The following is an 11,198-nucleotide window of genomic DNA, read 5'->3' on the forward strand; positions in this document are numbered from 1 at the left end:
CTTAGCCTGCACCCCGGAACAAGAATAGGGCCTGAAGCAATCCTGGGGTTTTGTGGCCAGTGCCCAAAAAAGGGACTTAAAAAATGGAGCTCAGGGGCACTGCAATTGACAAACTTGCAGGGTTATAAATGATAACAATCCTCCAAAAATATATTGAGGTAAGGCAACGAAAAGGATTTGAGAGCAAGGCAGAATTGCAGGAAACAGTTTTCAAGAGGTAGATTGGAGTCGCCTTTCAAGCAAGTGAAAAGAGACAGAACTTCGACAACGATGCAGTTGACCAAAAAGGGCGTATGCATTTTTTTCCTGAATATAGTCAAGACTGAGTCCCCAGATGGGCCCTCCTACTGCCAGGCACAGCCCAGTTTGGGTCCCTCCTCTTGCACCAGGGAGTCGCAGGTGTAGACGGTTCAAAAGAACCTCTTTCTAGGCTCTTGTAGCCAAGTCATGGACACCAGCCAGACTGCCTCCTGGCCATCCTGCAGGGCACAGAGCACAGCAAAGGGTATCCACCCCTTCTACAGCAATGTCAGTTGGCTCACCGGCTTGGCAAGGTAAGTACCCGGGTTCCATACCCTGCCCCACAGGAATGTACAGCCCCCCCTGTTCCCTACAGATAAATGCACACAAGATGAATGCAGCCCTGATGCCCTCTCCCCATCCTGTCCCTGTAAAAGGTGGTGGCAGAAATGAACCGCCTGGGCATGATGGTGGAATTGTCCCATGTCTTTGATGCTGTGGCACGGCGAGCCCTAGAAGTGTCACAGGCGCCTGTCATCTTCTCCCACTCAGTGGCCCGGGGGGTGTGCAAGAACACTCAGAATGTTCCTGAAGATATCCTGCAGCTTCTCGTGAGAGACTGCCCTGGCCCTAATCCCTAAAGCAAGAGGTTCAAACCAGGGGCCCTTGAACCTGAGCCTCTTCTCCCTCAATTTCCCCAAACCCCAGGTTAAATATCTTCTGCCCCCAAAACCCATGGTCCACAGCCCCTGAACTCTTGAGCCCTAGGTGGTAAGATACTCTTCCAAACTGGGAAACCCAGGGCCAAGACACTACCCAGACCAGGGCTGCGGCTCCTCCATTCACACAAACCCAGAGAAGAGACGACTCTGACCTCAAAGCCAGGGCTGAACACCTTCCTCACAGGGGCCGAGAGAGTGAACAGGCAGGTGGCTGTGCTGAGGGCCAAGCTGACTGTCCACCGGTCCGCCCCTGCACAAGAAGAACGGTGGCATCGTGATGGTGTCCTTGTCTGTGCGGGTGCTGCAGTGCAACCCGTTAGCCAACATGTCTACTGGGGCAGGTGAGCCTCATCCTGGGCTCTCTGAAAACTCTGATTTGGAGCTGAAGCTGGATCCAAATTTGGGGAGGACTTCAAAAGAGCCCCAGTGGTTTGGCCCACCTGTTGGCAATAGGTACAGCTCCCAAAATCCCAATAATGGATGGTACACAGCACCTTGGTGCCATGTGGAGCTGGAGCCATGGAATCAAAACTGCGATAATGATGGGTATCAGGGAGGCTGTCAGACACAGAGCCCAGGTGCTGCCCATCTGTGCCTCCGCAGGGGCTCCTAAAGCGCACTGCCCCTACCTCTGGCCAAGGGACTGGACAGCTCCTTAGGTCTCTGGGGTCTTCATCAGTTGTACTCTTGTTCCTCTCTCATCCTCCACACCTGGGGAAAGGAGCCCCCACAGGTTCTCAAGGAGACTGGGAGGCAGGGTGAATCTTGGGTGAGAAATGGCCCAAACAGGGGGCTCTGGGGTCCACTCCAAATCTGAAGTCCAGTTCTAGAGCCAGCTGGGATCACTTCAGATCAAACCTCAGGGCCCTCTAGTTGGTACTCTCGGTGCCAGGCCATGAAGGAACTGGCCTGTTTGGCCTACAGGCTGCAAAAAGGGGAATCAACAGAGGCCAGTCATCACCCCCACCCCTGCCCTGGAAGCCCCACACTGCTGACTTTCCATTCTTCAGATCACTTCGACCACATCAGGGCAGTCACTGGATGCAAGTTCATTGGGATTGGCGGAGATTATGATGGGGCTGGCCGGTGGGTGCTTCCCTGTGGCTTGTCTCGGGCTGGCTGGGCAGCAGTGGGGCTTTCACAGCCACCGTGCCCACCACACTGTGGCCCTCATGGCCTTGACCATAGCCTCAGGTGTGCTGGCCCAACTGGTATCTCCCCTCTCCCAGGGTCTGCTTCCTGGGCTCTCCTGTCTGTTTGACCCTACTCTAGGTCATCATATTTGTCTAAAACACCATACAGAGCTCATCTGCCCAGCATCTGCACCCATCCAGTGCCAGCAGACCAGACCCACGGCCTCTGAGCAGACTCTTAGTAAGGTCTGGGCTGGGCTGACCATCTTCTCTGCCTGTAGTTGGGTCTGTGCATTCCGGGGGTTCAACCTAGTTCTTAAAAAGCTTTTCTTCTCTTTACAAATGGAGGCAAAAAGTGCATTCAGTGAAAGGCATAGATCTTAACAGTACAACTCAATGACTTTTGATGAATAGTCGAGGTGCTTTTGGGGTCTTCCTCTGAAGGATGAAGAGCAGGAGTGAATCATTTACTCTCTCCAAGTCTCCATTTTTCATATCTGACCAGGGCTGGGGTTCAGTGGGCCCTGGACACATAGGGCTTTGGTTCTGACTCAGGACCAGGGAACAGGTCTGAGGCCCAAGAGCTGGCTGGCTGGCGGCCACACAGGTTCCCACAGGTGCTGGAGGACGTGTCCATATACCCGGTACTGATAGAGGAGGTGCTGGGGCGTGGCTGGAGTGAGGAAGAGCTCTGGGGTGTGCTTCGAGGAAACGTGCGGTGGGTCTTCAGACAGGTGGAGCAGGTATGCTGGGCTGGGCAAAAGAGTAGCTCTGAGCAGGTGGTCTGAGCAGGTGTACGCGGGGTTGCTGTGAGAAGTGCTGCCCACTGACTGCCGCCTCCAGGTACGGGAGGAGAACGAGGGACAGAGTCGCTTGGAGGATGAGTTCCCAGATGAGCAGCTGGGCAGCTCTTGCCGCTCCGTCCTCCCAAGTCTGCATCAGAGAGAGGATCTGGCTCCAGACCAGAAACTAACCAGAGCTGAGGTTCGTGGGAATCCCATTTTGTCACCTAAGTGGTCATTCTCAAAATCTTGCCCCCACATGGGCCCAGGCCTCACAGTTATTGCCGCCTTCCCAGTCCTTATTGTTTGGCTCTGGTGATCCAGTTAATCCTGCCAGATGTCACTTTGGCAGCCACAGATACCCACAAAGTTTCCTTGCATACGAGCACAAATATTTCCTGAAAATAAATGTTTTAGAAATGGAATCAGCATGAGTGTCCGTCTCCGTGCTGGGGTCTGTGGTGCAGGCTCCCAATACTGGGGTTTGGTGGGGGACCCTGCTGTTTAGACACTGGATACTCAAGGAAGACCTGTTGGCAGTGGCCTGAGGAAACCCAGGTGGCTTGTCTCAGCACTGGAAGAAGACAGTGGGTGGCTCTGGCTGTGGGAGGGTGGACCTTACTCGGTTCCCTCTGTGTAGCTCACCTCCATCCACATCCTGACCCACTGAGTGCCACCTGGGGATCTTTCAGGGAATTCTGGTTCAGATGCCCAAGAAGAGAACATGCCTAGATCACGAATGATCTTTGTACCTATTTGGACAGAGCCCAGAATCTCAGGCTACTTAATGAGCCATGGACCTCCAATGGCTAGACTGCTCTGGATGTGGGCACACCTCCTCTCCTATTCCTCATGGACTTCCTCTCTAGTCGGTTCAGGCTACTTACACAACCACCTGATCTTCCCCCAGTTCATTAATGATAATAGCAACTACACTAATTATAGCCAAAAGTGAGTAAATACATTGAGTTAATAATGAGAGGTAGGGCTTCCCTGGGGGCGCAGTGGTAAAGAATCCACCTGCCAATGCTGGGGACATGGGCTCGAGCCCTGCTCCGGGAAGATCCAACATGCTGAGGAGCAACTATGCCCGTGCGCCACAACTACTGAGCCCGCACTCTAGAGCCCGTGTGCCACAACTACTGAGGACACGTGCCGCAACTACTGAAGCCCACACGCCTAGAGCCGGTGCTCCGCAACAAGAGAAGCCACCACAATGAGAAGCCTGTGCACCGCAACGAGGAGGAGCCCCCGCTCAGCGCAACTAGAGGGAGCCCACGCGCAGCAATGAAGACCCAACACGGCCAAAAATAAACAAATAAATAAATAAATAAAATGAAAAAAGAAAAAAGATACAATACAGTATTATTAACCATAGTTGCCATGCTGTACCTTACATCCCAGAATGTATTTGTCTTGTAACTGGAAGTTTGTATCCTCTGACCACCCTCACCCATTTCCCCCCCACCTCAGCCCCATAGGTTAAAATTTTAAATAGAGAAGCCCAGATAAGCTTCAATGAGAAGATGACATCTGAGCAGAGATTTGAGTTAGTCTAGTGGATGAGTGCACAGGAGAGGAAAGGGCCAGTGCAAAGACCCTGGGGCAGCAGCTTGTCTGGTGTGTTAGAAGAACACGAAGGAGCCCGCTGTGTTTGCAGCACAGAAAGGAGAAGAGGGTAACGGAAGTCAGATACACAATGGATGGGGAGCAGTAAGCAGATAGGACACAGTGGTCAGACCCCGAATGGCCTTGTAGGACACTCTGCAGTCTTTGTTAGCTCTTCACGATAGGAGCCAGTGAAGGGTTTTAAGGAGAGGAGTGGCATGACTGATCGCATTCCCCATGATCACGGTGACTGCTGTATGAAAAACAGACTGTGGGGGCCACGGTAGACACAGGCAGATCAGTTAGAAGGCTCTTCAGTCACCGATGTCAGAGATGATGGTGGCTCAGGATGGAGAGATAGTAGGGGAGGTGGTGAGAAGTGGTCACACTCTAAAAATATTTTGAAGGTAGAGCAACAGGAGTAAAATGAAGAAAATCAAAATTCCATGGCCCAGAGATAACTGTTAATTTATTTATTCTAAGCAAACATGGTCCCCTCTAAAAACCACAAAGCTTGCCAAGGATGCTCTTCTCAGAGGTACTAACTTTTTACTCCTCAGCCTACTCCGGCCTGGCCTCCCCCCGCCTCTGCCACTCTCCCAAAATTGCTCTGATTAAAGTCACCAATTACCTCGAAGTGGCTCAATCTACGAGACACTGACCCGTCCTCAATCTTGTTCTGCTAGCAGCACATGGCGTGGTGGAGCCTCCCGTCTTGCTTGATCTCTCTCCTCCCTGGGTTCGTTGACCACACACTCTCCCAGTTTTTCTCTCTACCCCTGCTTTTCAGTCTCTTTTGCTGGTTTCACCTCCTCCCCTCACATGTTGAGGTTGCTCCTCAGTCGTGGGCCCTCCTCCCTTCTAATTTCACACATCCTCCCTCACAAATTTATTCACTCCCATGGTTTAAAATATTGGCCATGATCATCTCCAAAGGCATCCCAACCTCATACCAACTGCTCAAAACACATCCCCACTCGGATGTGTTAAGGGCATCTCCTACTCCACATGTAGAAAACAAAGCCTTGACCTCCCCTCCTAAGCCTTGTCCTCTGTCTCCAATTACTTATTCAACAGACACTTACTGAGCCCCTAAGATATGCCAAGCACTGGTAGGCACTAGAGATAAAATGATGAGGCAGGAGGAAAAGGTTCAGTAGAACAGAGGGTTATAGAAAGGGAACTTACAAATATGTGTGAAATTAAAAGCGTGCATGGTGCTATGAAGGAGCAGTTATGTAAGGCTGTGGGAGTCTAGCTCAGCAAGGAGGAGACTGATGGGGGTTGAGGAGGGCCTCCCTTAAGAAATAATCTCTGGGGACTTCCCTGGTGGCGCAGCGGTTCAGAATCCGCCTGCCAGCACTATTTAGAATATCCAGGATGTGGAAGCAACCTAAGTGTCCATCGACAGACGAATGGATAAAGAAGATGTGGCACATATATACAATGGAATATTACTCAGCTATAAAAAGAAACAAAATTGGGTTACTTGTAGTGAGGTGGATAGACCTAGAGTCTGTCATACAGAGTGAAGAAAGTCAGAAAGAGAAAAACAAATACCGTACGCTAACACATATATATGGAATCTAAAAAAATAAAATGGTTCTGATGAACCTAGGGGCGGGACAGGAATAAAGATGCAGACATAGAGAATGGACTTGAGGACACGGGGAGGGGGAAGGGTAAGCTGTGATGAAGTAAGAGAGTAGCACTGACATATATACAATAGCAAATGTAAAATAGCTAGCTAGTGGGAAGCAGCTGCATAGCACAGGGAGATCAGTTCAGTGCCTTGCGACCACCTAGAGGGGTGGGATCAGGAGGGTGGGAGGGAGATGCCAGAGGGAGGGGATGTGGGGATATACGTATGCATGTAGCTGATTCACTTTGTTATACAGCAGAAACTAACACACCATTGTAAAGCAATTATACTCCAATAAATATGTTTAAAACAAAACAAAACAAAAACAAAAACAAGAATCCGCCTGCCAATGTAGGGGACACGGGTTTGCTCCCTGGTCCAGGAAGAGCCCACATGCCTCGGAGTAACTAAGCCCACGAGCCACCACCACTGAGCCCATGCGCCACAACTTCTGAAGCCCACACGCACAGAGCCTGTGCACCACAACGAAGAGTAGTCCCAGCTCACTGCAATGACAGAAAGCCCACGCAGGGCAATGAAGACCCAACATGAGAAAAAATTAATTAATTAATTAATTAAAACTTATATTTAAAAAAACAATGAAAAAATCTCTGCTGGGAATTCCCCAGTGGTCCAGGGGTTAGGAACCTGTGCCTCCAGTTCAGGGGGCCTGGGTTCAATCCCTGGTTGGGGAACTAAGATCCTGCAAGCTGGCACCGCAGCCCAAATAAAAATGAAATAAAATAAAATATATTAAAATAAAAAAGAAATGATCTCTGATTCCAGGTCTAAAGGGTGAGAAGGTGTTTATCAGGCCAATATGTGGGGAGAACATTTTTCCCATTTCAGTAAGTAGCACCTCCATTTACCCAATTACACATCCTTAACCCACATTCCCCACATCCAATTCATCACTTACTCCTATTCGCCTCCAAGCCATCACTAACCTTCCAAATATGACTCTTACCCGCCTGCTTTACTCCATCTCCAAGGCCACCACTGTGCACAAAGCCAGTCTCCTGAGTCTCCCCAAATCTTCTCCTGCCCCCTCCTATCCATTCTCTTACAATAGCCAGTATGGTGTCTGAAAAAGGCATCTCTGCTAACACCACTTCTCTGTTTATACCCTGCAATGGCTTCCCACCAAGTTTAGGATAAATCCCAAACAGATGATGGACTGGAGGTTGAAAGACCAGAAGGAGGTAGGGTGTGAGGTTAGAAAGAGGGATAAAGGGTCTAGGCCAACAGTGACAAGGGCTGAAAAGAAAATGATCGGCACTTGTACAACAGTCCTGATGCAGGCAGGAGAATGCAGGAATAGCGAAGGAATACCAATAGCCACTTTTTATTTCGGCAATGCCTTTGCAATTCCCAAAGTGCTTCATTTATAACTGTGATTCTCAAACCTAGCTGTACATTAGAATCATCTGGAGAGATTTTTAAAACTACCAATGGCCAGGCCTCACCCCAAGCCAATTAAATCAGAATATACAGTTCACTAGGGCAAGAATTTTGTCTGTTTCATTCACTGTCCATATGAAAAGTACCTGGCACATACATGGTGCTCAGAAAATATTTACTGAATGAATAAATGAAGGAAGGAATGTACCATTATCACCTTAGATCCAAGGAAGAATTCTTTTCAAAACTTAGGGAGTAACCAGGCAACGTCAGTTACCATGGCAGTCCTGGGAAAAACATTACCAAGTGACACTAACACTCCCAGGGGCCTACATTTGTTTCCACAATAAGTAAACCTTTCTCATTTCTAAAGTACTATACTGTGAAATATGCATCTCAGTCACAACCAGAGGTTACTCAATGTCTGCTGTGAGCAGGAGGAAAAGAGAAGGGCCTTACGCAGTACCTAAAGCAATGACAAGAAGAAACTAGGGGCCACGGGCAGAGACAGACAGGCTCAGACAGGCTCCAATCCCTATGACATTCTGAGGTGATCACGTTGTAAGGGCTCGAGCACGAGAAAGCAGCCACTAACCAGCTACCCTGTCTCAAATATTTGGAGAAAGCCAATGCAAATACATACCTATGTATTATTCTTTTCTGATCATTCTTTCAGTGTATCCCTTCTGGCTCTGTGCAAAGCGATTCTTTGTTTTGTACCTGAAAGATGAGTGGCACATGTAAATGGATGAAACATGTCAGAGCAGACATCCAAGGAGCTCTTCAGCTAACGAACGAGGAGCTCCGAGTTCTGGGAAAGAATCGTAAAAGTAGTGTCGAATCACAGTATCTTAGAGCATCCTTTATATCAACTCCCCTCTATCATATCACCCATCACTGGTCATCAGCCTATACATGTACTTTGCAGTGACAGAAAACCCAGCACTCTCTAGACAGATCTAGGCCTTTCTAGTTGCTACAGCAGTCTATATCAAATTCAGAATCTGACTCCCTGTCACGCATCAGTCCCAGTCTGCTTTCTGCAATGGTACACCCCATGGCACACCTCATCTCTTTTCCATCTGGCACATTTCTCAAACACATGAGGACAATTTTGTTCTTCCTAAAGCTCTCTTCTCCCACGTCACCCTCCTAAATCACTCCTTCCTGTGTTTATGACTTTGAGGAGCCCCCATGGTTATCTCACCCCAAGGACATGACAAGCAATGGCATCAGTGTGCCTGCTACAGATTCTGGGAAAGGGGCAGGGCCACACAAGAGTCTGGCAAATGTGACTGACTACCTGAAGTGAGAGTACATGTGCCAACCTCAGCCTCTCTTCAGTCCTCAGCCTCTATCCAAGGTTTCTCCATAGCACACTATTGACATTTGGGGCCAGATAATTCTTTTGGGGTGGTGGGGAGGGCTGTCCTATGCCTTGTACGATATGTAGTAGCATCCTGGCCTCTACCCACTAGATGCCTGCAGCACCACACACCCCCACACCCCGGATGTGACAAAGAAAAATGTCTCCAGCCATTGTCAAACGTCCTGGAGGAAGGGTGAGGGCAAAATCACCCTCACTCAAGAGCCGTTGCTCTATCCAACGACTCTGTTCACCCATGAGTACTCAAACCTCTCTCCTCTGCTGGCTTAACAGGTAACTCTCCAGAAAGTCTATCGTGTATCAAAATGCTATTTGAAATTTAATAGTATTTATCTCTAGAACAGTATCTGATGAAAGTAACCACCTCCCAGGTGGTTAATCCACGTTTACCTTATCTCCTACCCCAGGGACTGGAAATTACAGAAATGATCGGACACCCATTTTTGGGATCCGTTCAAGAAGTACCAGTAGTGTAAGGCTTTTTGGCAACCTGAACAACTGAATTCAAGTAAAATATTCTGCCTGACCCTGGCTTTGTGAGACAAGCCACAAACCTGTAGCAGGACCCTCCTCGCTGCTCTTTACGGAATTGAGGTATCTGACTGGAAAGCCGGTGGAGGTGAACTACCCAAGAAAGCAGTGGCTTCAGGATGAGAAGCTGGAAAGGGTGACAAGGGAGGGGAGAATGAACCCAGCTGAAAAGAAAGGGGAAAAAGCACCAAGAGATGAGTTCTCTTGACTGAAGAGAAGATACGCTGAAGGCCATCAGCTTGCCCTCGGGGCCCTCAGCTCTCTGCAGAGCTCTAAGGGAAGGGTGAGCCTGGACCTACGACTCCGGACTCCTGGTCTCGGCCCCCAGGCCTGACCATTCACTCAGACTCTCAATAAATACTTGCATTAAAAGACCTTACACGGGGACCACATCTGGGAAAACATTGCCACACCCTCATTAAGTCACAGGGGGAGACCCGAACTGGCCAAGCCATGACAGGAGCCATGAAGGTGACAAAAGAGCATGGCAGGGATCGGACATCAGATCGCCAGAAGCCCTCCGCCCTCCTGGTTCGTAATGCCAGGGCCCCATCGCCGCGTATCGCCGGACCCCGGTCCTGCCTCCATCGCGCACCCTTCCCCAAGGTTGGCCGGGGTCTGGAGTCACCACCCCCTGTTCGGACCTACAGATCTCGCCGCTGCTGAGCTCTACAGATCCCGCTCCTTCCACACAGTTCGCCGATTCCGCGGGCCTTACTATGCCACGCCACCATCGTCTGCAAGGCCTTGGCACACCCGTGACGTCACTGTCGTGCGCCTCTCCCGCAACAAGGGGAGTATGGCTCTGGCACGGCGGCTGCGGCTGTGGTCGCTCGCGGCTCGGTTGCTTCTGGCACCTCACCGGGACCTGACAGTCCGCGGTCCCAATGAGCCCCTGCCCATGGTGCGCATCCCGCGAGCTCTACAGCGGCGGCAGGAGGAGCGGTAGAGCGGGCAGCGGAGCCCCCCGCGGCCGGTGCTGGCATGACCTGGGCCACTGCTGATTTCAGCGTGGCGACCGGAGTTGAACCAGCGGGCACACCTCATGCTGGGCTCTTGGGAGCCCGCGTCACTTGCTTCGTGCGGCTGGAGGAACTGGCGTGCCCACGTGGATCATTTCTCCATCGAGCGTGCGCAATATTACTCAGACATAAAAAAGAATGAAATAATGCCATTGGCAGCAACATGGATGGACATAGAGATAATGATACTAAGTGAAGTAAGTCAGAAAGAGAAAGACAAATACCATATAATATCACTTACATGTGGAATCGAAAACAGGACCCAAATGAACATGTCAGCAAAACAGAAACAAACACACAGATATAGAAAACAGAGCTGTGGTTGCCAAGGAGAGAGTGATGGAAAGATTGGGAGTTTTGGAATAGCAGAAGCAAACTATTCTCCATAGGATGGACAAGCCACAGAGATCTACTGTACAGCAGAGGAAACTATATTCAATATCCTGTGATAAGCCATAATGGAAACGAATATATATATATATATATAACTGAATCACTTTGCTTCACAGCAGAAATACAACAATGTATGAAGGCTGCAGAGGGTGTGGAGAAAAGGGAACCCTCCTGCACTGTTGGTGGGAATGTAAACTGATACAGCCACTATGGAGAACAATATGGAGGTTCCTTAAAAGCTAAAAATAGAACTACCATATGACCCAGCAATCCCACTACTGGGCATATACCCCAAGAAAACCATAATTCAAAAAGATACATGTACCCCAATGTTCAC

The 11,198-nt window shown here is 49.7% G+C and overlaps 1 protein-coding gene across 1 annotated transcript; it reads left to right on the forward strand.

Moving 5' to 3' along the window:
* Positions 1-677: 677 nt before the first annotated feature.
* On the forward strand, positions 678-4,822 carry LOC308610020 (dipeptidase 2-like; the record flags this gene model as incomplete). Its single annotated transcript, XM_081259289.1, has 6 exons — positions 678-851; positions 1,219-1,303; positions 1,973-2,048; positions 2,703-2,838; positions 2,939-3,079; positions 4,754-4,822. Coding segments are annotated over 6 exons (681 nt in total), but the record flags the coding sequence as incomplete, so codon positions are not given.
* Positions 4,823-11,198: the final 6,376 nt, after the last annotated feature.

This window comes from Mesoplodon bidens, assembly GCF_964165515.1.
Source record: "Mesoplodon bidens genome assembly, contig: HAP1_SCAFFOLD_159, whole genome shotgun sequence".
NCBI classification, from domain to species: Eukaryota; Metazoa; Chordata; class Mammalia; order Artiodactyla; family Ziphiidae; genus Mesoplodon; species Mesoplodon bidens.